Here is a 26,915-nt window from a genome sequence, read left to right as displayed (position 1 = left end):
CCAGGTACGCGAGACATGGGGTTGACTCGTTCCTGTGACTCTAGGATCTGGTCGACATGGCATCTCACAATGTTCTCCCCAACATCCACTGTGTACATTAGTGGCCCCTGCCGTGTGCATATCGTTCCTGGTTGCCATTTCTCTGTTCGGTAGTCGCGGGCCAAGACTGGTTGCCCTACATTGAAGCTCCTTGTCGGCTTCTCATTGATGTGCTGGAATTGCTTATTCTCAACATCTCTTCGTACATTTGGTCTGAGCAAATCCAGACGAGATCGCAACCTTCGGTTAAGGAACATCATGGCCGGGGTCTGGTTGGTGACTGCATGTGTCGCATTTCTGTAGGCTAACAGGAAATTGTCCACCTTATGCTGCAGTGGAATGTCGTCATCGCACATGGCCCTTACTGCCTTTTTAAAGGTTTGTACGAACCTCTCAGCCAATCCATTTGTGGCTGGATGATACGGGGCGGATGTGTAATGCCTTACCCCATTCCTTTTCATAAATTTCCGAAACTCTTCGGACACAAACTGTGGTCCGTTATCAGAGCAAATCTGCTCTGGCAAGCCATTCCTGGCAAATATGGTCCATAGGACTGCAATCGTTTTCTCCGTGGTGGTGGAGGACATTTTGATCACCTCAGGCCATTTTGAGTGCGCATCCACGGCTATTAAAAACATTGAGTCCATGAATGGACTAGCAAAATCAATATGCACCCGTTGCCATGGAGAGGAGAGCCACTCCCATGGGTGCAGAGGGGCATGTGGTGGTGCATTTTGGACCTTCTGGCATCCTGAGCAGCTCTTTGTCAGGTCCTCGATTTGCTGATCGATCCCTGGCCAGCACACATAAGCCCTAGCAAGGCTTTTCATTTTCAGCCCTCCCAGATGGCCTTCGTGAAGCTCATTGAGCACTCTCTCCCTTAACTTGAGTGGAATTACCACTCGGGATCCACACATCAAGGTCCCCTGGCATACTGACAGCTGTTCTCTTCTGGATGAGAATGCTGGCAACAGTGAGTCGCCATGTGTTGGCCATCCCTTCACCGTCAAGTCATATACCCGAGACAGTATCGGGTCATTTCGGGTCTCCTTCTCTATATCCGCGTTAGTTACTGGCAAGCGTTCAATTATAGTCAAATAAAATATTTCGACAGGGTCCACTGCTGGTGCTTCCTCCGCAGTAGGCAGTGGCAGGCGTGATAGCCCATCAGCGTTTCCATGCTGTTTCGTGCCCTTATACTCTATTTCATATTGGTTCACCCCTAGAAAAAGGGACCATCTTTGTAGCCGTTGCGCAGTCATCACCGGAACGCCCTTCTTTGGATTAAAGATGGAGACAAGTGGTTGGTGGTCGGTCAGCAAGGTGAACTTCTGCCCGTGCAGATAGTGGTTGAACTTTTTCACTCCCCACACTAGGCTGAGGGCCTCCCTGTCAATCTGGGCATAGTTACGCTCGGCTGAGGTTAGTGACCGGGACGCAAAGGCTACTGGCCTCTCCGAGCCGTCCGGGAATTTGTGCGACAGCACCGCTCCAATACCATAGGGTGATGCATCACACGCCAACCGAATTGGTAGTGCTGGGTTGAAATGAGCCAACACCTCTTTTGATGTGATCAATTCTTTGCACTTCTGGAAAGCTCGTTTACATTCGTCATTCCACTTCCATGGTACCCCCGTTTGCAGCAGGGTGTTCAGTGGGTGTAGTACTGTAGACAAATTCGGCAAGAACTTATGGTAGTAGTTCACCAGCCCGAGGAACGACCTCAGTTGTGACACATTTTCCGGTGCTGGAGCCTTGACTACTGCCTCAATCTTTTCAGGGGACTTATGTAACCCCTCTTCATCAATAACGTGGCCACAATACGAGATCTGCTTCTGGAAAAACTCGCATTTGTGGCGATTAGCTCGGAGCCCATGTTCCTTCAATCTAGTGAGCACCTGCTCCAGGTTGGCGAGGTGATCACTGTCATTTTCGCCCGTGACCAGGATATCGTCCAAATAACAGTGGGTCCCTGGAATCCCTTGCAGGACTTGATCCATTGCCCTTTGCCAAATAGCCGGAGCTGATGCTACCCCGAACACCAGCCGGTTGTATTGGTAGAGACCTTTATGAGTGTTGATCGTGAGGTACTGTTTCGAGGCTTCTTCCACCTCCATTTGCAGGTACGCCTGGGCCAGATCAATCTTAGTGAAGCGTTTTCCTCCAGATAGCGAGGCGAAAATATCTTCAATCCGCGGAAGCGGATATTGTACCATGTGAAGGACTGGGTTCACTGTCACCTTAAAGTCCCCACAGATGCGAACCTTCTTTGGTTCCCCAGGCGTATTACTCAATGACCTCTTCATTACAGGAACGATGGGTGTAGCCCACTCGCTCCAGTCCACTTTGGACAGTACTCCAGAACATTCCAAACCTTCCAGCTCTGCTTCGACGGCTGGGCGGTTTGCATAAGGCACCGGTCTGGCCTTAATAAACTTTGGGCTTGCATTTTCCTCTATTTTGATCATCGCTGTTATGCCTTTTAGTGTTCCGAGTCCCTCCTGGAACACTTCTTGTGCATCAGTTAGCATTTTTGACAGTCGTCCAGGTGTGACGTCGTCATCCTTTTTGGCATCTACAGTCAGTGCTTGTATGGAATGCCAATCTAGCTGTATCTTCCGGATCCATTCACATCCTAGTAGTGGTGGTCCTCCATCTGGCAATACATATAGGTCCATTTTTGGTGTTTCCTTGCCGTTATATATAACGTTCACCCTTATTTTTCCTTTGGGGTAGACTTTTTGCCCCGTGTACGTCTTCAAGACAATCTCTGTATCTCTCAAGGGTATATGTGAGAATAGCCGCTTGTAGTCCCTTCGGTTTATGACTGTTAGGGCTGATCCTGTGTCCAATTCCATTTTCACTTGGACTCCGTCTATCTTGAGCGTGACCCAGATAGTTTGGTGATCCTCCATTTTGATTACATTATGTCGTTTCAGACAATCCAGCTCCTTGCTTCCGGAGTCTGTATCACTTTTCTGTTCGTCTGAACTACTCTCCGTCTCCTAATGTACTTTTTTGTACTTCTCCTGTGGAGATTTCTTGCTGCTGGTTTTCTTTCCCGACCTGCAGACTCTTGCTATGTGTCCTACTTTTCCACACTGTCTGCACACTTGGTCCTTGAACCAACAATCCTTATGGTCGTGTGTTGTTCTGCTGCAGCGATAACACTTCACTGCTCCATATGACATTTGATTTGTGCTATATTCTTGCGGTCTCCCTTGTATCTCTGCCGCGCCCCATGCGGCTGCTTCGTGTGATACTGCCATGCTGAAAGCCTTATCCAGCATAAGATCCTTTTCTGATAGAAGCCATTTCTGGGTTCCTTCACTTTGAAGCCCACACACAAACTTGTCCCTTAAAGTATCTGCTAGTCCCGTTCCAAACTGGCAGTGTTTCGATAGCTTGCGCAGTTCCGTTAAATACTCAGCATTACTTTCGTCTTTATGCTGGTTCCTTTTGTGAAACTTAAATCTTTCTGCTATCAGCAGCGGTGTGGGGTTTAAGTGGTCCTGTAGGATTGCCACTATGCTTTTAAAATCCTTTTCCACTGGCTTCTCTGGGGTTACTAGGTTTCGCAGTAAGCCATACATTTTTGCACCCATGGAATTCAACAATACCAGTGCTTTCCTGGCATCTGGCACTTCATTTGCCTTGCAGTACACTTCTATGCATTCTACATATGTCGCCCAATCTTCGACTTCATTGTCGAACGCTGTGACACTGCCACTCTTCGGCATCCCTGGGTGTGGTTAGACTGGCTAAAAATGGCATCTCCTGCGCTCTCCCTTCTTCCCCGCTGGCTCAAAATGGCGTCTCCCGCGCTCTCCCTTCTTCTCCGCTGCGGCTCAAAATGGCGTCTCCCGCACTCTCCCTTCTTCCCCCGTGGACGCTGCTCAGCCCTTGAACACCGGCCGTGCTCTATGCGTTTTCCTGCGCGCCTCTCTCGTTGACGCCGCTCGGTCCTGAACCCCGGCTGCGCCCCGTGCGCTCTACCCTCTCTTTTTTTTTCCGTCGACGCCGCTCAGTCTTCAACCCCGGCTGCACCCTGTGCGCTTTACCCTCTCTCTTACCCCGTCGACGCTGCTCGGCCTTCCCCTGTGCCATCGGTCGGCTCCAGCCGCCGCCGTCCGGGAAGGGTCTGCGCCGTACCTGCTGCCAGCCCGTCTCGCTGGAGTCTCCGCCGGATGGTCGACGCCCATGCCCCTGGAATCGGCCTTCTTCTGCAGAGTTGCAGGTAGGTTCGAATCGACTCGTCGCCAATGTTAAATCCGTGAATCTTGATGTATGGTGTCCTTCAAGAAATAGACAGAGACTGCAGAGGAACAATCAACAGGTGTTTACTGGATGAGGTTACTCTAAAACTAACAGTACAGATCCCTACTCAGGGGTATATACAGGTGTGGTCACTGCCGGTACTACAGTATACAGGAGCTGGAGAAAGTAGTTCTCCCCTTAAAGGTACATACACTACAGAAACAGGCGCAGGGCCTGTTTCCACAGCGTAACGAATACTGGAAATTTAAAAAAAATGCTTTTTAATAAATTAAATGACATCCAGGAACATTAAAAGCTTTAATGAGAAGCAATCCTAGTGTATGTTAAAGCTGCAGGTTTTTTAAAAATTACATTCACATTTCATAACTTTCTGCACAGTGCACAGTATTTGTTTAGAAGTGGGAATTATGAGTAATGAATTAGATTCCCACAATAAAAGCTAAATCTGCATGTATTTTAAAGGCTGTGGTAATTAACTAATGTAGTCATTTAAATGAATGAAAAACAATCTGTTTCCTGATTGGAGGACCAGGCCCCTGTGATCCCAGGTACGCTTCTGCACAGGCTGTGTCCCTGGGATCCGTGGGCCATTACGCTGCCCTCCAGTACACAGCGTCAGACAGCAAGTTGAGGAAGGGGAGGTCCCCATCAGGTGGGTTCATACTCTTTTCGCAGGTCCGGAGCTACACCGCAGACCGCAATTTTTGTGCCAATCTTTTATTATTTATCCTCTCAAGACCTTTTATTATTTAATGTGGTTGAGAAATCAGGAGGTGGGTCTCATGGATGAGATGTGCTTGGAGAGGACAAGGGGAAAGATGTGAGAGAGATGAGAGGGGTGTGTGTTCAGGGCTAGGGTAGAAGGGGTTCATGGAGAAGTTTGGCTTGGTGGGCAAAGGGAAAGGGAGGAAGCAGAAGAAGTGGCTGAACAAATTGTCTCTATCCTGGTGACAAATAAATACATGAGTTCCACTTGCTAGAGGTGAGGGTAGAGAGAACAAGGGAGAGGGATTTAAGGGGGCAGTCATAGAAAAAGTCTTTCTTTGCTCTGTAGGATGATTCTAGTGTAGTGAGTGGTTTTGGCATAGCAGAGTGAGTCCTCGTAGAGCTTCATGTGGTATAGTCAGATCTGGCAATGCATGGCTAAGTTAGTTATGCATCTAATATTTCTTTTTGACCGCCAAACAAGTCCCTGAGTGGTGGAGGTTAATGCGACGTGCTCTGCAATGTATTTCCATAGATCATGCCTCTGTTTTCTTTGGGACAGGAGGTATTCTCCCACCTGAAAAATGCCTGCCATTTCTTCATGGATTTTCTCAATGGAGAAGAGTTGGAGGCGGGACTGCTGCTTGTCGGGTCAATGTCCCACCTCCATCATCTTCTGGCCAATCAGAAGGATTTTCCCCTGATTGACCTTGTTATGCCCGCCCTGCGGGCTCAGCAGGCCAATTAGGGGGAAATCACTGACAGAGCACGTCAACATCTGACGTGCTATCTGTCAAGACTTCTTGAAAGAAGAAATGTCAGCGTTTGACAGCCTCTGTAGTTTGATGAGACCTTGTGTTCAGGACTCACCAAACCTTTCAACTGTGTAGACTTCAGATGGCTGTTGGGTCGGAGGATCCAACAGCCAGTCTGTGAAATCAACAAGGAAGATGTTGGGTCTCCCAATCCAGGGTGGACGAAGGCTGTAGGCAGAAAACAAGGTAAGTGAACATTTTTTAACTCTTATCACTCACCTTCCATACTTACCACTCCAGACTTGCACCCATCACTCACCTCTACATCTTACTTTCAGGTGCCTCCGACCCCCGCAGACCTCCTTCACATTTCCTCCAACCAGTTCTCCGAGGTTGGGAAGCCTTCACCTGAGAAGGTAAAATGGCACTAATCCTTTTTTCTGCCTGTTAACTCTCTGTTAACAGGCAGTTAAAAGGATTTAATCACTTTCCTGCCTCCAGGAGATGGGACTCGAAGCAGCATATCTACCCGCCTCCTGGCAGAAGGACACTGAGGCGGGATGGGGGCAGTTTTGACATCTGCCTCCACTTTCAGCTACTTTACCGGCAGTCCCAACTCCATGCCCGCCTCCTCGGGGCAGAGAAAATCCAACCCATATGTGTCTACGAAGACAGATAATGGTTGGTCAAGTTAAATTTCAGCCCTTGTTGCTAAGTAATTTCTCTGAAGTTTTGCAAACCCCATAGCTGAATTCATAAAATGTTGATCTTTTATTCTGGTTATGTTGCTCGCAAGCTGCCTGAGAAATGTTGAAGAATCATTTTTACAGATGCAAAGTGGCATACTCCTATCATTTCTCTTTATAATTTGGCTTTTGTGAGTGTAATAACACAAATAAATATCATAGAAACATAGAAGATAGGAGCAGGAGTAGGCCATTCGGCCCCTCAAGCCTGTTCTGCCATTTAATGAGATCATGGCTGATCATCCAAATTCAGTACCCTGTCCCTGCTTTCTCCCCATATCCCATGATCCCTTTAGCCTCCTTCTTGAATATATTTAATGAATTGGCCTCAACTGCCTTGTGTGGTAGAGAATTCCACAGGTTCACCACTCTCTGGGTGAATAAATTCCTCTTCATCTCAGTCCTAAATGGCTTACCCCTTATCCTTAGACTGTGACCCCTGGTTCTGGGCTTCCCCGCCATCGGGAACATCCTTCCTGCATCTAGTCTGTCTAGTCCTGATGGAATTTTATAAGTTTCAATGAGATCTCCGCTCATTCTTCTAAACTCTAGTGAATATAAGCCTAATCGACCCAATCTCTCCTCATACATCATTCCTGCCATCCCAGGTATCAGTCTGGTGAATCTTCGCTGCACTCCCTCCATGGCAAGAACATTCTTCCTCAGATAAGGCGACCAAAACTGCACACAATACTCAAGGTGTGGTCTCACCAAGGCCCTGTCCAACTGCAGCAAGACATCTTTGCTCCTGTACTCGAATCCTCTCGCTATGAAGGCCAACATACCATTTGCCTTCTTAACCGCCTGCTGCAGCTGCATGCTTACCTTCAGCGACTGGTGCACAAGGACACCCAGGTCTCGTTGCACTTCCCCATTTCCCAATCTATTGCCTTTCAGATAATAATCTGTCTTCCTGTTTTTTCCACCGAAGTGGATAACCTCGCATTTATCCACATTATACTGCATTTGCCATGCATCTGCCCAATCACCCAACCCGTCCAAATCATACGGAAGTTTCTCTGCATCCTCCTCACAGCGCACACTCCCACCCAGCTTTGTGTCATCTGCAAACTTGGAGATATTACATCTAGTTCCCTTGTCTAGATCATTTATATATATATTGTGAATAGCTGGGGTCCTAGCACCGATCCCTGCGGTACCCCACTAGTCACTGCCTGCCACTCGGAAAAAGACCCGTTTATTCCAACTCTTTGCTTTCTGTCTGCCAACCAGTTCTCCATCCAAGTCAGTACCTTACCCCCAATCCCATGTGCTTTAACTTTGCACGCTAACCTCTTATGCGGGACCTTATCGAAAGCCTTCTGAAAGTCCAAATACACCACATCCACTGGTTCTCCCTTATCTATTCTACCAGTTACATCCTCAAAAAATTCCAGTAGATTAGTCAAGCATGATTTACCTTTTGTAAATCCATGTTGACTTTGTCTGATCCTGTCACTGTTTTCCAAGTGCTCTGTTATTACATCTTTTATAATGGACTCTAGCATTTTCCTCACTACCGATGTCAGGCTTACCGGTCTATAATTCCCCATTTTCTCTCTACCACCTTTTTTAAATAGTGGGGTTACATTAGCTATCCTCCAATCCATGGGAACTGTTCAGAGTCTGTAGAATTTTGGAAGATGACCAGCAATGCATCTACTATTTCTAGGGCCACTTCCTTCAGTACCCTAGGGTCTAGATTATCAGGCCGTGGGGATTTATCGGCCTTCAATCCCGTCAATTTCCCTAACACCATTTCCCTACAAATACTGATTTCATTCAATTCCACCCTCTCATTAGACCCTATGTTCCCGACATCTCTGGGAGGTTATTTGTGTCCTCCTTTGTGAAGACAGAACGAAAGTATATATTTAATTGGTGTGCCATTTCTTTGTTCCCCATTATAAATTCCCCTGATTCTGACTGCAAGGGACCTACGCTTGACTTCACCAATCTTTTTCTCTTCACATATCTATAGAAGCTTTTACAGTCAGTTTTTATGTTCCTTGCAAGCTTACTCTCATAATCTATTTTCCCCCCTTAATTTATCCCTTTGTCCTCCTTTGCTGAATCCTAAACTGCTCCCAATCCTCAGGTTTGCTGCTTTTTCTGGCCAAATTATATGTCCTCTCCTTGGATCTTATGCTGTCCCTAATTTCCCTTGTTAGCCACGGTTGAGTCACCTTTTTTGTTTTATTTTTATGCCATACAGGGATGAACAAATTCTGTAGTTCATTCATGCGATCTTTAAATATTTGCCATTGCCTATCCACCATCAACCCTTTAAGTAACGTTCCCCAATCCATCCTAGCCAACTCGTGCCTCATACCATCATAGTTTCCTTTATTTAAATTCAGGACCCTAGTCTCTGAGTCAACTACTTCACTCTCCATTTTAATGAAGAATTCTATCATATTATGATCGTTCCTCCCCAAGGGGCCTCGCACAACAAGATTGCTATTTAATCCTTTCTCATTACTTAATACCCAGTCTGATCTCTAGTTGGTTCCTCGACATATTGGTCCAGGAAACCATCCCGTATGCACTCTAGGAATTCCTTCTCCACAGTATTGTTACTAATTTGGTTAGCCCAATCTATATGTAGATTAAAGTCACCCATGATAACTGCTGTGCCCTTATTGCATGCATCTTTAATTTCCCATTTAATGCCATCCCGAACTTCAGCATTACTGTCTGGGGGTCTGTATACAACTCCCACTAACGTTTTCTGCCCCATGGTATTTCTCAGCTCTGCCCATACAGATTCTACATCATCAGAGCTAATATCCTTCCTTACTATTGTGTTAATCTCCTCTTTAACCAGCAATGGTACCCCACCTCCTTTTCCTTTTTTCCTGTCTTTCCTGAAAATTGAATACCCCTGGATGTTGAATTCCCAGTCTTGTTCACCCTGGAACTATGTCTCCGTAATCCCAATTATATCATATCCATTTACATCTATTTGCGCAGCTAATTCATCCACCTTATTACGAATGCTCCTTGCATTAAGACACAAAGCCTTCAGGCTTGATTTTTTAACACTCTTAGTCCTTTTAGAATATTATTTATTGTGGCCCTGTTTGATTTACACCCTTGATTTCTCTGCCTTCCACTTTTGCTTTTCTCCTTCCTGTCCTTTGTTTCTATCCTTGCTTCCCTTTTCTCTGTCTCCCTGCACAGGTTCCCAACCCCCTGCCATTTTAGTTTAAACCCTCCCCAAGAGCACTAGCAAACCCCTAGGACATTGGTTCCGGTCCCACCCAGGTGCAAACCATCCAGTTTGTACTGGTCCCACCTCCCCCAGAACCGGTTCCAATGTCCCAGGAATTTGAATCCCTCCCCCTTGCACCATTCCTCTAGCCACGTATTCAACTGAAATATCCTTCTATTTCTACTCTGACTAGCACGTGACACTGGTAGCAATCCTGAGATTATTACCTTTGAGGTCCTATTTTTTAATTTACCTCATAACTCCCTACATTCAGCTTTTAGGACCTCATCCCGTTTATTACCTATATCGTTGGTACCTATATGCACCACGACAACTGGCTGTTCACCCTCCCCCTCCAGAATGCCCTGCAGCTATATATAGGCACAAGTTACATGTTGCAACGGCCTGAAATTTGTGGTTGTAATGATAGCGAAACTGTCAGCATTCACCATCATTACTGTGTAAAACTGACAACAACTTCTGGAGTTTGCACATGTGCATTTAAAAGCAGAAATCCTGAAGTTGCTGTCAGTGATACCCTGCTCCTCCATGGGGTGCGCTGTTGCAGTCCTTGCAGATGGAATCAATTAGAAATCGCTTAATTTGACACGAACTTCAACTTTTTACGCCCTGTTCTCATTGTAAAAACCCTTCAAAAAGATAAACATTGTTGAATGAGGTGTAACTGAGTTTTTAATGGTGTACTAAGTCATTTTACTGTTGAACAACCTCTCTGGCCCTGTAACCTGATATTATATTTGTGGAATGTCAAAGTTCTCTATTCCATAATAAAAATTCCATAGTTTTTTAAAATAATAAAAATTAATTTTTATTTAATTTTTTAAAGTTTGTATATGATATTTCAGCTTCTACCTTGCATGTATGTCCAAATCTTTATTCTGCTTTCTGTAAAATTATAAAAAGTAAATGATAAAACCTGCTTGATATTTCCTGGTTTGCTGTCTGTGAGAATTCTTCAATGTGATTGGCTGCTTAGCCTGCTTGATGACATCACTGTTGCTGGACATCAGAGATCCCCTGTGATGGACCAGAATTAAATTAACATCAGAAAAGGTGAAATCCATGCCACAGAGACCGATAAAAGTTTGTAGGTAGCTTTCTCCGAAGGTCAGCGATGAACGTCGTCACTTCGCCGCTGACTGCAAAATCCAGGCCATTTTATTGATCTTTTTGCCTTTATCAGATTCCATTATTTGCACCGAAAAGATGCCATTAAAGTTTGAGAAGGAAAGAAAAGATTAAGCAACAATTGTTCTTCATTACAGGAATGTAAACACTTTTTAACAATTATTTTGTATTTATTTCTTGATCTGTAGGCTATGGTGTCAAGACACTGGGAAAGGATTGCACAGGTCACTGGTCATACTTTTGATGTTGAATCTGACCAGTTCTCTCTCAAAAATATAACAGAAGCTCCATTACTAAAATACAAAGAGGACATTGAGGTAACATGCTTATTTTGTAGCCTTTAAACTTCTATTGAAACCAACGATATAGTGAACCCTGGTTAAGACACTACTTTCAATTGAATTCTGTAATTGGCTGATGGGAGGGAAACTTCTATAAAGTGGGCCTCATCTCAGCAATTATTGCATCCCACCAAATGTCTGAAATGGATTATTATAAACAAAATTCATGGTAAAAGAATCAATCTAACTTAAAAATTTTAAGTTATTTTGGCAAAATATAATCTTAATTGACTGGATGATTATAGGTCAATTCAGGCTTTGGTGTAATTTAAACCTTAAGCCTATATCAGATGATAAAAACATCACAGTTTATTTGTAAAAGATTTTGAAATATGCTTTAATTTATTGTTGAGTTTATTTGTTTAATGACCTGACCCCTTTGTTCTCCCTAAGCAACTGATTTCACCACAATGTTATTAATGTAGGTCCAGGAGTATGGTAGTGTAGTGGTATGTTACTGGAATACTAATCTAGAAGTCTGGATTAATAATCCAGAGAATGTGAGTTAAAATCCCATAGCAGTTAGAGAATTTTGTTTAAAATATCTAGAAATAAAAAAGCTGGTGTCAGTAACAGTGACCATGAAACCTTCGGATTGTTGAAAAAACCCAACTGGTTGATTAATGTTCTTTATGGAAAGAAACCTGCTGTCTTTATCTGTTGTGACCTATATGTGACTCCAGTCCCACACCAATGTGGTTGACTCTTAACTGCCCTCTGAAATAGCCTAGCAAGTCACTCAGTTGCATCATGGTTCAAGGAGAAGGCCTGCCAACATCTTTTTAGGGAAACTAATGATGGGCAATAAATGCCAGCCTTTCCCACATTCTGAGAATGAATAAAAATTAACTTGCAAAGGTCCAATAGACAGTACAGTGAATATATTACACTGGTTACTAAGTAAACAAAACTTATTTTTCAGGACATTTGTATTAGTGCAGGAAAAGAAAAGGATATTGAAGCAAAGCTGAAAGCTGTTATTAATGAATGGAGTGGTCATGTGCTCACCTTTGCTCCATTCAAGATGAGGGGTGAGTTGCTCCTCAAAGGATCAGATACCATGGAGAACATTGCACTAATGGAGGACAGTTTGATGATACTTGGCTCATTAATGAGTAACAGGTAACTGGATAATAGTGTATATATTTTGCAATACATATAATAATGGAATTGAATTACAAAACTGTAATTTGGTTAAAGGTTTCACCAGACTTAAACCACAAGAATAAAGGTCCAAACACTTTATAAATGTCCTCTAAATGCTTGGATTGAAATACAGCTGTTAAATCATTTTCTTGCACTTGAAATATTGTAGTAACCTTTTTGTTTACTTTAGGTAGGAAAATGGTAATAGGTGTTTTAAAATGTGTAGTTATTTCTAATGAAGAATGCTATAGCTCACACTAGGCCTCAGGTTTAATTATCCATACAAAGGTTAAGGGCTGGATTTTACTTACCGAGACGAGTTGGGGCAGGACTGCTATCTTCTGGGTTCTAGTCCCGCCCCCAGCGACATCTGACGAACAGATGCTATTTTGCCCTGATTGGCCTTGTTAAGCCCTCCCTGTGGGCTTCCGGCCAAATAAGGGAAAGCCGATGTCAGATGATGTCAGTTGATGACGCTTCATCTGCCGGTTTTCTTAAAGGCATATGCACCACACTTGTTTGACAGATGATTTGACAGTGTTTGACAGCATTAAGGTGCTGTCAAACACTGACAATCACTGTCCAAAGGTGAGCACTTGTACCCAGGCTCTCCAATTACTCTCTCCTTAGGATAAAACAGATGGCAGCTGCAGCTGAGATTGCAGAAGCCATCTGTTACTTCTCCTGATGAGATGAGGCTACACAAACACTTCACAGCTTGTCACCTGCAGAAACATCTAACCACATTAAAAATTACTTTCACAACATTTTCTTACCTCTGATACTCACCAGTGTCCCACTGAATCCTTTAAACCACTTCTGCAGCTGTCATATATAAACAAAAATTACAGTAGACCCACATATGTTGGGAAGCCCGCAGCAGCAGTCGAAAAATTGGAAAAAGCCTCTTAACTGTAATCCTCTTCCCGCCTCTAGGAGTCGGGACCCTGCGCAAATCGGGGACTCTACTCCTGGGAAGATTGGCTGGAGGCGGGTTGGGAGCTGGTTTGGGACCTGCTCCCATTTTGGGGGATTTTCCCAGCAGTCCCGCCTCCAGACCCACCTCCTCAGGTAAAATCCAGCCCTAAGGGTTTGAATATAATTATTCTATGTCATCGCTGATGCTTGTAGCTGAGTCGTGCAACCACTCGTCTATACCTTCAATCAGGCTATTGCTATGAGTCTGAGCTGTTCCTATCCTGGTGTTGCGTTGAATTTTGTATACTTAGGTGACGTCATCGGGGGAGCAAAAATACTTTGAAAATCTTTTTTCCTAATTAAGTTTCAAAAGAAATGTTCAAAATTCTGAAGGAAATTGATAGAATTTATTCATTCAAATTGTTTTTTTTATGATGAAAGAGGCACAAGGGTAAAATTAGAAACTTGAATGATAAAAAAAAATCCATGTTAGTGTAAAAGCATCTTTGTTGCAGTGAACGATTTCTTTTAAAGTTGTGGTGCTTTGCTGACAGGTACAATGCACCTTTCAAGCCCACTATTCAACAGTGGGTGCAGAAGCTCTCAAATACCACAGAAATAATTGAAAACTGGCTGACGGTTCAGAACCTTTGGATTTACCTGGAAGCTGTGTTTGTTGGTGGAGATATTGCAAAACAATTGCCGCAGGTTTGTATAATCTGGGAAAGTAAAATCCGTTTCTGTTGAGAATTCAGTGCAATGCTTTCAAAATTAAAATTCGGTTGTCTTTGCAATTGATGTCCAAAATTATAGTGGTCAAGTAAGTTTTGATCATTTGTAAATAAGAAAGTAAATGACTAACACTGATTGATGTAAGAAAAAGGAGTCTTACCATCAAGTAACTTTAAAGTAAGCTTTAAGTAACTTATAAACACACTATATACAAGAGAGGTCTTTACCATGCCTCTGGTAGAAGCCTCTTACAATACTGAACAGACCAGTATTTATACCAGTCCAACAGGAAGTGACATATGACAGGAAGTGAGGTATGTACACAGTTCATAGTTCACAGTTCACAGGACGTGATGACATAACTTCCCGGAAGTTATTATTATTATCACACTGATTATTTTTATCATTCTTTAATTATTAGTCCTTATGCTTTCCATCGCTACCTGTGGTCAAATGCTGGACTGTGCTGCTCATGGGTGGTGTGGTTAAGATCAATAACTCAGCAAGCGTAGGAACCTGGATCTCACCCCTCCATGCCAGAGTTGGTTGGTGCTCTAGCCTACATAAATTAAACCCTCCTCTAACAAAGTTACTTATGGCTATATTTCATGCAACATTATGTTGCAAGTAGACAAATTACTGCCCAACTGTGCTTGTAGCACAACATGCAACACAAAAGCACCAGCACCATTAAACAAGCAAAATTAAAGCCCAAGGGAGAGCCAGAAAGATTTTTTCTTTGCAAGCAATGAGGTACAATTATTATCTGAACATCCGATGAATACTTGTTTGTTTTTAAATTAGTTGATCTCCTGTGGTGTTGCACACGCAAAGTCAATGCCAAGTCCAGTGTTTAGGTCAAGCAGGTTAGAAAGTGCTGGCATAACTGGACCCAGGTGGGGGAGAGGAGAGAGGGAAGAAGAGTAAAGGGGAGAGAGAGAGACGACAAGAGAGAAAAAAAGACAGAGAGGAGGAGAGGGGGATGGGTAAGGGGACTGAGAGAGGGAGGAGGACAAGGAAAAGGAGTGGGACAGGACCGGAGGAGTGGTGGAGGTAAGGGAACAACAGAATACAACAAAGGTGTGTGTGATAAAAACATAGAAAAATAGGAGCAGGAATAGGCCATTCGGCCCTTCGAGCCTGCTCCACCATTCAATACGATCATGGCTGATCCCCTATCTCAATACCATATTCCCTCTCTCTCCTCACACCCCTTAATGCCTTTAGTGTCTAGAAATCTATCTATCACCTTCTTAAATATATTCAGTGACTTGGCCTCCACAGCCTTCTGTGGTTGAGAATTCCACAGGTTCACCACCCTCTGAGTGAAGAAATTTCTCCTCATCTCAGTCCTAAATGTCCTACCCTGTATCCTGAGGCTGTGATCCCTCGTTCTCAACCTCACTGCCAGGGGAAACATCCTCCCTGCAACCAGTCTGTCTAGCCCTGTGAGAATTTTATACGTTTCCATGAAATCCCCTCTCATTCTTCTAAAATCTAGTGAATACAGGCCTAGTCGACCCAATCTCTCCTCATACAACAGTCCTGTCATCCCGGAAATAAGTCTGGTGAACCTTCACTGCACTCCCTCTATGGCAAGTATATCCTTTCGTAGGTAAGGAGACCAAAACTGCACACGGTACTCCAGGTGTGGTCTCACCAAGGCCCTGTATAACTGTAGTAAGACATCCTTGCTCCTGTACTCAAATCCTCTTGCAATGAAGGCCAACATACCATTTGCCTTCCTAACTGCTTGCTGCACCTGCATGTTTGCTTTCAGTGACTGGTGTACAAGGACACCCAGGTCCCTTTGTACATCAACATTTCCCAATCTATCACCATTTAAATAATACTCTGCCTTTCTGTTTTTTCTACCGAAGTGGATAACTTCACATTTATCCACGTTATACTGCATCTGCCATGTATTTGCCCACTCACTCAACTTGTCTAAATCGCCTTGAAGCCTCTTTGCATCCTCCTCATAACTCACAATCCCACCTAGTTTTGAGTCGTCAGCAAACTTGGAAATATTACATTTGGTTCCCTCATCCAAATCATTGATATATATTGTGAATAGCTGGGGCCAAAGCACTGATCCCTGCGGTACCCCACTAGTCATCGCCTGCCACCCCGAAAAAGAACCATTTATTCCTGTCTGTTAACCAATTTTCAATCCATGCCAGTATATTACCCCCAATCCCATGTGCTTTAATTTTGCACACTAACCTCTTATGTGGGCTGGGCTGGGGCCCATTCTTCACAGTAAGGGGAGGCAGATGAGAGGAGACGTAGGTGCAGGAGAGGAGCAATGGTGGTTGGGGAAGGGTTGGGTGGCACTGGGCTGTAACTAATTTCCCTCTATGGGGAGCTGCTCTGAGCCAGTGTCAATTCCGTCATAGTTAAAGATGGAGCTATCCAGGGTACGGGTGCTGACTAGATCAGTACGGAAGGATGTAACTAGTCGGGTATCTAGAGAATCAGTGCTTCCATGCTGATCTAGCGCCAGGCTAAACGACTCTCTGCTTCCTCTACTTCAGACAACTTTTGATTCATTGCAGAAACACCTTCAGCCTTGTAGACCAATCTCTTACAGGGCACTGTATCAAAAGCTTTGCTGAAATCTAAATAAACCATATCCACTGAGTTTCCCCTGTCCATAAGATTTTTAATCTCCTTAAATTACTTCCTCCTATAAAGGCTCGCTAATTCCATCCTGTAGTTCTGTATCGCATAGGACAGTTCATCATTTGTTCCTTCAGCACTTTCCCCATAATGGATATGTCAGGCTGATGTGAAAAATAGTTTATAATCAGTTGATATGCAACTCCTTTCAATTAAATTAAGTCAATTCTGATCTTCTGCCACAAATAATTGGATAGCTAAAGAAAGAGTAGGGCCTATTAGAGACCAAAAAAGCAGCTTGTGTGTGGAGGCGGAAGACGTGGGTATGGTTCTTAATGAATACTTTGCGTCTGTCTTCACAAAAGAGAGGGACGATGCAGACATTGTAGTTAAGGAGGAGGAGTGTGAAATATTAGATGAGATAATCATACTGAGAGAGGAAGTACTAAGGGGTTTAGTATCTTTGAAAGTAGATAAAAACTGATATGGTCTTGTGAGAATAAACAATTCCATTAACTGCTTAAATTGGTGCCCCAACTGATGAACCTAATCAATATCCTGGATAATTTGTGTGTTTGAGAGGTTAGCTCTCGTCAATCAAATTTAATTTAATAGCAACATCATAATCGCTTCCAGACTAGTTAGATAATAATCTCAAAACATGACAATTGTACATACATAGCAGTATCTAACCCTACGTTTTTAATCCTGGATATTTTGTAATAGCTGTTGTCACCATTTGGGAATTGGTGCTATACCATCTTTTGTCTTCCATTGGTTTGTATGGTCTAAATCTTTTTTGAAGTGATGTAGAAGTCTTTAAATAAAAGATTAAAAAAATGAAATATTACAATATGTAGCAAGCTTGTAATTATTTTGGTTAAAACTAACCCCTGTGCTCTGCTCCAGGAGGCCAAACGATTCCAGAACATTGACAAGTCATGGCAGAAGATCATGCAGAGAGCTCATGACAATACAAACATTGTGCTGTGCTGTGTAGGCGATGAGACTTTAGCTCAGCTTTTACCACATTTACTGGAGCAGTTAGAGATGTGTCAGAAATCACTTACTGGATATCTGGAAAAGAAACGTCTATTATTTCCCAGATTTTTCTTTGTTTCTGACCCTGCTCTGCTCGAAATCCTTGGTCAAGCCTCTGACTCTCACACTATACAGGTAGGATGATTTTACTCTGACCTCTGGGATGCTTTTGTTTCTGTATAGGTTACAAGTATGAGGTTGTGTATTTCCATCATCATTACTCCCACTACACCAATATTTTGGTCAGTATCTTTCCACTCACTTGGCATACCGGTTCCACTGGTACACTGGGTCCCCACCCAGTCTAAGGAGTGGGAGCTCTTGGCGTAGAGTCCCCGTACCTGGCTCTACCTCCAGCCCTTGTAAGGGCTGACTGAAGTTCTGTCCCTTTAAGGTAAGCACGAAACTTCCGAAAATGACAGAAGCCGGTGCAACTAGGTCTCTGTGGCTTTCCCAGGTATTTTGCGTGTCTCCCAATTATGGTGGAAGACCTGTGGAACACTGAGAATAAAGGCATATGGAGATCGGACAGGAAAGTGGAGTTGAGGTCGAAGATCAGTCGTGATGTTATTGAATGGCTGAGGGGCATATGGCCTACTTCTGCTCCTAATTCTTATGTTCTTATGAGGACATTTGGGAACAATATCTGTGGCATCACCAAATGTGAATATTGTCTTGCTTTCCACTTTTGTAAAAAAAATTGTGAAACATGTTAAAATATTCATTAATTATATTAAATTACAAAAGTAAATTACAAAAATCTTGAAAATGGGATAGGGTATTTACTGAAACTAACGTTCTCCACTGTCACTTCAGCAAATGGAAAATGTAATTTAGATTTACATGAAAGCAAATAAACTGCAAAGGTTGGAAGTGTGAGAAAAAACAAATTACTGAAATGCACAGCAATTCAGTCAGCATCTATAAAGAGAAAAGACAGTCAATGTTTCAGGTATATACACTTCAGGGCACGCATTTTCTATTTTTATTTTAGCTTTACATAAGTTGGGTGCCTCATAAAAATATCCTAATAGAGGCTTGGTTTAAATAAACTTAGCAGGTCCGTGTCAAGCATGCCTAAAAATAATGACAACCCACAAGCAAATAGCACCTACAATAAAAGTTACAATAGTGGGGGGAAAATTATGTTACATTGAAAAACAGAAAATGCTGAATATTTAATCTTAAAATACACTGAAAATGTATTGTAAAATAATGTTTAACACATATTAAACATAATGGCCTAGAAATTCAGTTGCGTTCGCCAGCCGTTAGCGCCATAAGAGGAGTAGATTTCGAGCGCTAGGCACTTAGCGCCCGGGCGCAGGCCGATCTGCGCCTACGCCCAACTTCAGTTGACATTTAGCGCCGGCGCAAAGTGTTTGCGCCCGCTCAGCTGCGCGCGCAGCTTATGACGTCATTTCGTCGTGCAACGCTGTTTGTGCGCCCCAAACCGGAACTTCAGTGGCGCCCGCCCAATGTGGGCGTGGCGCTGTTAAGAACTGTGAAGTGGAACGCAGCAGAGGCCCTGCGGGCCTCGGGGAGCGCTAATTAAAGGGCACTCAGACTGGACTATAAAGGCCAGCCATTTTGCTGCAATGACTTTAGTGCTTTGGATTTCTGGACAGAGACCAAGGAACAGACCTTACTGATTTGGGACAACATAGGAGAGGTATTTTTGGCTTCTGGCCAGAGCTTGGAAATTTGACTCATTGTGATTTCACTGTTTGCAAGTATATTATGGGGGCTGCATGGGGTTCCAACCCTCAGTTCCAGCATTATGTGCGAAGGGCTCGCAGACGCTGTGTGAGAGGGGCAGCCATGCCTAGACACAGAGGGGCCATCAGGCGTCGGCAACGTAGGCCTTACCCACTCAGGGAATACCGGCAGCAGGTGTCCTATCTCACCATGACTGCCGCGCATTGTGTGAAGAGGCTGCGCTTCAGAAGGGAGGTGGTTGCAGAGATCTGCCAGCTGCTTCACAGAGATCTGCGTCCACAGCTGATGTGCAGGACGTCTCTGTCGGTGGAAGTGAAGGTCACGGTGGCTCTGAACTTTTATGCAAGCGGCTCCTTCCAAGCCGCTGCTAGGGACAAAGCGAACATCTCCCAGTTCGCCGTGCATCGCTGCATCCGGCAGGTCACCGATGCCCTTTTCGCAAGGAGACACCAATTCATCTCCTTCCCCATGACCCTAGAGAGGCAGGAGCAGCGTGCAGTCGGATTTGCCAGGATCGCCGACTTCCCCATGGTGCAGGGCGCCATTGACTGCACGCATGTGGCTATGCGGGCACCTATCGACAATGCCGAGGATTACCGCAACCGGAAGGGCTACCATTCCCTCAATGTACAGCTGGTGTGTGACCACAGGCAGCGCATCCTAGCTGTCAATGCCCGCTTTCCAGGAAGCAGCCACGATGCATTTATCCTGCGCCAGACTACTGTGGCTGACATGTTCCAGGCACAGCCTCCCCCAAGGGGATGGCTTATCGGGGACAAGGGCTACCCTTTGTGTACATGGCTCATGACCCCGCTCCGCGCGCCCAGGACCCCTGCTGAGGAGGCATACAACGAAAGCCATCAAGCCACAAGGAACATCATAGAGCAAACGATTGGCGTCCTCAAGCAACGGTTCCGCTGCCTGGATCGTTCCGGCGGATCTCTACAGTATTCGCCGGATAGAGTCTCCCAGTTCGTTGTCATTTGCTGCATGCTGCACAACCTGGCTATCCGCAGGACTCAGGCACTGCCACCTCACGTTGGACCACCACCTCAGGAGGACGAGCAGGAGGACCATGAGGAGGAGGAGGAGGAGGAGGAGGAGGAGTACCAGCCCAGGAGGGAGCCACAAGGTCCAAGGGCCGTCCGCCGGCGGCTTATTGAACGACACTTCTAGGCCCCCTCTCAGGGAATGGCTTGTGGCAATGAGCGCACCTGAATGCAGCTGCTCCGCAAGCCCTCAGCCGGTTAACGCAACAACCACTTGAAACATGACACATGGACAAGCTGAATAAATAAAAAGCTTTATTTAACAAACTCAGGGCCCTTCCCACATGAAACACAAAAACAGACAACACCCCCAAAAAACAGTCAAAAACATATCTCACTCCCACAACCTGGGGAGGAATAACAAAACTTGTCCATCCAATTGGCCTTCATCCTCGGCCTTACCAAGACAAACCCCCCCATACAGAACACAACCACCCCCATCTAAAAAAACATTTGCCATCATCTTCGGCCTTACCAAAATAAACCCCCCCCATACAGAACACAAACACCCCCATCTAAAAAAACATTTGGCAACACACTCTACTTGGTGTGCCGAGAGGGCGAGTCCTTGTGCAGGCTTCTCCGGCCCCTGCCCGACCTGCTGCTCCGCCTCAACCTGGGCCCTGTGGGTGTTGCAAGGCTGGGGGAAGGCTCCTGAGGGGCACAAAGCGTGACGGCAGATGTCCTTGGGGGTCGGCCTAGACGATGTCCGGCCCTGGAGGGGCCGGCTGCTGACTGCTGCAGCTGTGGCTGGGCAGCATCAGTCTCTCCAGCAGCTCGTCGCAGCTTTGCTGGGGGAGTGGCAGTGGCGGCTGCAGCAATGGGGGCAAGCTGGCTGATGCCAGGCGCTCGCTGGTCGCCAGAGACACTGGCACTCGGCCGGGCTGGCACTGCAGCAAGCGCAGCAATCTGGTGAAGGCCAGACCGCTGTGCTGCAGCAGCGCGGCGGGTGCCCTGGTGATGCGTCCGTGACACAGCGAGTGTGGCAGAAGTGAGTGCCCGTACTGCCCTGGTCTGTGCCCGCATCAGACCAGCCAGTGTCTGCACGGCACCACTCATGAACTCTCGACTCGCGTCCTGTGCTGCCACGAGTTGTTCGACACCCCTGGCCTGTGAGTCCCCGAAATCGGCCACACTATGAGCCAGGGACTCAATGGCCTGAGGCAACTGTCCCACAACCCCCATGAACTCGGTGTGGCGCCGCTCCGAATCCGCGGACATTTGATCAAGGAGGCGCACCTCCTGGGCGAGGACCGTCTCCGGACTGGAGGCCGGACTCTCCCTCTGGGGAGAAGGCCGCCGAGCTGGCCGACCCTTCCCGCGTGGCTGCACGCCACTGGGCCCAGCAACTGCCCTCCCCTGCAACACTTCCCCCCTCTGGGGAGAAGGCAGCCGTGCTGCCCGACCCTTCCCGCGTGGCTGCACGCCACTGGGCACAGGAGCTACACCCCCCTGCAACACTTCCCCCTGGCTCTCCTCCAGGCAAGACGTGTCCCCTCCATTGCCATCCCCTGGCGCGGATGAGGGTTCCCCCGATGGGCCGCCTTCCTCTTGGTCCTCGTCGTCCTCCTCTTCCGAGGGACTGACACTCGCGGCTTCAGGGACCTCCTCCTCACCAGCTGAAAGCAGGAAGGCGCAAGAGTAGCTTTAGAGTGAGGACAGGGCGTCAGCGAGGGAGGCATGAGTGGTGGCATTATGCGCATTGGTGGGACAGTGGCAAAGGATGTAGATCTGAAGCGCAAGGGGAACGAGAGAGGTCCAAACGGTCATGTCCTTACCATTGGGGCCCAGCACAGGGTCGGCATCTCCAGTAGCAACGGGGCCAATCACCCGGGCACGCATGAGTCGAGCCACGCGCTCCTCCAGGTCACTGAGCTCCTGGAACTGGACACGGCCTCCCCCGGTGACAGTCCGGCTCTTCAGATTCTGCGCCAGCTTGGCCTGCAAGAGAAAGGACGGCCTCTAAGTACAGTGTGGTGCCCTGTTGTTGTGTGCACTGCCTCCCATGGTCGAATAGCTTGGCCAGTGTGTCAAGTGCAGAATGTGCTACTGAAGATCATGCCAGTGCCATAGCTGCTGGAGGAGGGCTGGCCATTAGGCCTTTGAGGTCCCTTTGCCCATAATGTGAGGTGCACATGCAAGGATGAGGAGGACACTGGAAAGGGTACTCACCCTGACCAACCGAGTGAGGTCGTTGAACTTCTTGCGGCATTGGTCACCAGTCCTGGGGACATCGCTGTTGGCTGTGACCCTCTGGGCGATTTCCCTCCAGGCTCTCCTGTACAGCCTCTTGGGAGCCTTCTTGCCACTGTCCGGGCACAAGATATCTCTTTTCTTCTCCAAACCCCTAAGCAGCACCCTCAAAGCATGCTCTGAGAAGAGCTGCGCTCGTTCACGGGCCTTCTGCATGGCTTCAGGCGCTATTTGGGTCCAGCAGCAGTGTTCAGGCCTAGCTGGAGGGCTGCAGTATCCAGGGCGTGGCAGCAGACCAAGTCGACCCTTCCCCCTTTAAGAGCTGGCCGGCGTCAGGGTGTCTACTGTCAATCAAAACATGACCGCACCTGCGCTGCGCCCGACCTCGGCGTTATCACTCTGCACCGCCGGCTTCACGCCTAAAGATAGGGGTGCAACGCCAGTTTCAGCGCTCGCCCAAACTCCTTGGCCAAAGCTACTGAATATTGGCGAAGTGGCCTCCACTTTCCGGCGGGCGCTAACTTTAGCGCCCGCCCGAATTTACCGCCCCAAAAGTGGCTATACTGAATTTCTAGGCCAATTTAGACATATTTAGGATCTATCCTTGGCCCTCTCCTATTTCTAATCTACATGCTGCCAATGTTCCATTTGGGCCACGTGGCTGTGCAGCGCTCCAGGGAACCCGTGCAGCCGGCTTGCCTGCTTATCAATGTAAAAACCACAGGTGCGCGGCATTTTGAATGGCCCGCACAGCAGCACCAAAAACAATTAGAGGGAACATTGCATGCTGCCCCTCGGCGACATCATCCGAAAACATAGCGTTAGTTTCCACATGTAAGCTGACGACACCCAGCTCTACCTCACCACCTCTCTCTAGCCCTCCACGGTGTCTAAATTGTCAGACTGCTTGTCCGACATCCAATACTGGATGAGCAGAAATTTCCTTCAACTAAATATTGGGAAGACTGAAGCCATTGTTTTCGGTCCCCGCCACACACTCCGTTCCCTAGCCACTGACCCCATCCCCCTCCCTAACATCTGTCTGAGGCTGAACCACACTGTTCGCAACCTTGGTGTCACATTTGACCCTGAAATGAGCTTCCGACCACACATCCATGGCATAACTAAGACCACCTATTTCCACCTCTGTAACATTGCCCGTCTCTGCGGTTGTCTCAGCTTATCCACTGCTGAAACCCTCATCCATGCCTTTGCTACCTCTAGACTTGACTATTCCAACACACTCCTGGCCGGTCTCCCACGTTCTACCCTTCATAAACTTGAGATCATCCAAAATACTGCTGCCCATGTCCTAACTCGCACCAAGTCCCGTTCCCCCATCACCTCTGTGCTCACTGACTTACATTGGCTCCCAGTTAAGCAATGCCTCAATTTAAAAATTCTCATCCTTGTTTTCAAATTCTTCCATGGCATCGCTCCTCCCTATCTCTGTAATCTCCTCCAACCCCACAACCCCCCGAGATATCTGCGTTCCTCTAAATCTGCTCTCTTGAGCATCCCCGATTTCAATCGCTCCACCATTGGTGGCCATGCCTTCAGCTGCCAAGGCCCTAAGCTCTGGAATTCCCTCCCTAAATCTCTCCACCTCTCTACCTCTCTTTCCTCCTTTAAGACACTCCTTAAAACCTACCTCTATCTGCCCTAATATCTCCTTATGTGGCTTGGTGTCAAATTTTGTTTTATAATGCTCCTGTGAAGCACCTTGGAATGTTTTACTACATTAAAGATGCTCTATAAGTATAAGCTGTTGTTGTTATATGTAAGCATATTAAAATAAAATATTTTGACTTTCAGGCTCACCTGCTAAGTCTTTTTGACAATGTTAATAAAGTGGGGTTCAACGAAATAAATTACGATCAGATCCTCCGCTTTGAATCTCAGGAAGGGGAAAAAGTTGACCTCATTCAACCAGTTACAGCTCAGGTGAGAAAACGTACAACAGTTTAAAATAGATCGCAAGATAATTATAGATGAAATAGGTCATTCAGCCCTTCTTAGCTCATCCATCCAGAAAGACCCTAAAGTGCTCCCCATTGCAGCCACCAGTTTCTTAACAATTCTGGGGTTTTTGCCTCCATGCTGTATCCAGGATTAAATTCTACATGTTAATCACTTTATGTGTGAAGAAGAACTTCCTGATATCAATCCTAAATTTATCTTTTACTAGTTTGAAACTGTGTCCCCTTGTTCTACTCTCTGAATTTAATTAAAAGTAATATATTCTGGATTTGCTTTTTCTATTCCATTAACTATCTTACATACCTCTATAAGCTGACTTTTCAGAAACTCCCTTCTGAGGCTGTAAAGCGCAAGTTTCTCTATAACTCAGACTTTTGACATTACGGATCAGCCTCGTAGCTTTCCTCTGCATTCCCTTCAGCACTTGAATGCCTTAGTTGTGTCTCAATGGCCAGAACTAGCCGCAGTACTCACGGTGCTGTCTAACCAGCGCATTGTACAGTTTGATCTCAAATTCCTTGACTGTTTTGGGTACATAGTTCAACATTCTATTGGCTTTTCTGATTGCTGTTCTGCAATGGATTAGGCATTGTTTTTGTGTGCTTTATTTGCACTTTAGTGCAAATAAAGTGTACAGTTAAATTCTTGTCCTTCTTGACAAGTGAACATGTTGAAATGAAAGGAGTTTGGAGAAAAATGTGGATGATGAAGTTTCTCATAATGCAATTACATTTCTTTTTGGACCATTGTTGCTTAAATTGATTGCTTCTATGCAATTTTTCTGAAACCTGTGCTTTCAGCCTGAACTATTGTCATGTTATCTGATTTCTTTTAATTATCTCGTGTTTTAGGGCAACGTGGAAGTCTGGCTGGGGCAGCTCCTGAATGGGGTCAGAAAGACAATTCACAACATTATTCGCCAGGCTTCAATAGCAACCACCGATAAAGAGATTAAACTATATGAGCTTCAGGCCATGTTCCCTGCGCAGATAGGTTTGCTGGGTCTTCAGATGATCTGGACGAAAAACTCTGAAGAAGCTTTAAATAATGCCAAAGTTGATAAGAAGGTAATGGGAATTAATTAATAAGTTTGAGTCACTTATTGCCATGGTATAGGCAAACTGTCTCGGCAAATACTTGCAGTTTTGAGATTACAAATACTGTAATGTGTATCTAATTCTCTTCCCCATCCTCCAGAATGAACAATCTTGTTCATGTGAAGTGCTCCATCTGATAGCCTAGCTAAAGATTCAGATGAGTTTTTCTAGTCATGGAATACAGTTCTGGCACAACTGACATTTTATGAGAGCTAACAGAGGCTACCTTTGTCTTTTATACAAAACATGCATTACAGGAATAGGAATAAACGTTGCTAACTATTGACCCAAATAGCCACACCAGGAGACTATTCTTTTCAGACTATATCCAATCAATTCTATACTTTCCACCATCCAGGAATACTAATTGACCTGCTTCTTCCCAAAGTCATGGAGGCGGATAAAGTCAAGTTAGGATCAGAAGAATCTAGCAAATAAGTGGCCAAATCCTTTGCACTTTTCTTTATTAACTTAGCTATAAAACACCTAGGCCCTGAAAGTATGCTATAATACTAAGGTATGAACTATTAGTGTGTTTGTCTAAAATTTTTCCTCGGCTATTTTAGCAGAGGCATTATTAACTCATTTAAAATAAATAGGGTTAATAGCTCCACTAAAATAGTGTAGAGAGCATTTCAGACAAACACATTAATGGTTCTCCATGTAATAACTTGAAAGCTTTGAAGAATATGAATCTAGCCATGCGAAGAAAAGCCAGTATATATTTTTATTAATCCGTATTTTCCTCTGCATATTATATTTGTTGCAAATGGTTAAAGTCAGAGTTTCTGTGTAATTTTTAAGATATTGATAAATATTAGCCAGAAATTGCTTCACATGTTACTTTTGTTCCATGGACAGTCATAATGGGTACATGACGTTGCCTGTGTGATGAGCTTACCTGTCTTATCCCTGGAGGTAGGAGGGCTAAAAAAAAAATCAGGAAAGCTACTGCAACCTAAAACATGCATGGGATGGAGGACAAATGGTTTAGTAATTCACATGACCAGCCTTCTACAACAGCCGAGATATTATCCGATTTTTGCTTTAGCAATTACCATCAGACAATCATTCTCACTGAAAATTTGGCACATCAGCAGGGGAGTTATCCCCGGTGCCCTGGCCAATATTTATCCCTCAATCAACATAACAAAAAAAGGGGGAAAAATTCAGTTGGTTTGCACCTCTCGT

General features: G+C 45.4%; 1 protein-coding gene across 1 annotated transcript in view; it reads left to right on the top strand.

Annotated features, from left to right (window-relative positions):
- Nucleotides 1–26,915, top strand: part of dnah5l (dynein, axonemal, heavy chain 5 like) — a 450,024-nt gene that overhangs the window by 180,071 nt on the left and 243,038 nt on the right. Inside the window, exons 33-38 of the mRNA XM_085987988.1 lie at nt 11,075–11,203; nt 12,150–12,349; nt 13,846–13,999; nt 17,555–17,821; nt 24,463–24,591; nt 25,479–25,694. Of these exons, the coding sequence (XP_085844114.1) occupies nt 11,075–11,203; nt 12,150–12,349; nt 13,846–13,999; nt 17,555–17,821; nt 24,463–24,591; nt 25,479–25,694 (1,095 nt within the window). The remainder of the gene's footprint in view (nt 1–11,074; nt 11,204–12,149; nt 12,350–13,845; nt 14,000–17,554; nt 17,822–24,462; nt 24,592–25,478; nt 25,695–26,915) is intronic.

This window comes from Somniosus microcephalus, chromosome 5 (genome assembly GCF_052327205.1).
Source record: "Somniosus microcephalus isolate GS21.2 chromosome 5, FLI_Smic_1.0, whole genome shotgun sequence".
NCBI classification, from domain to species: Eukaryota; Metazoa; Chordata; class Chondrichthyes; order Squaliformes; family Somniosidae; genus Somniosus; species Somniosus microcephalus.
Note: the sequence above shows the minus strand (reverse complement) of the source record. Positions and strands in the feature narration are given on the sequence as shown.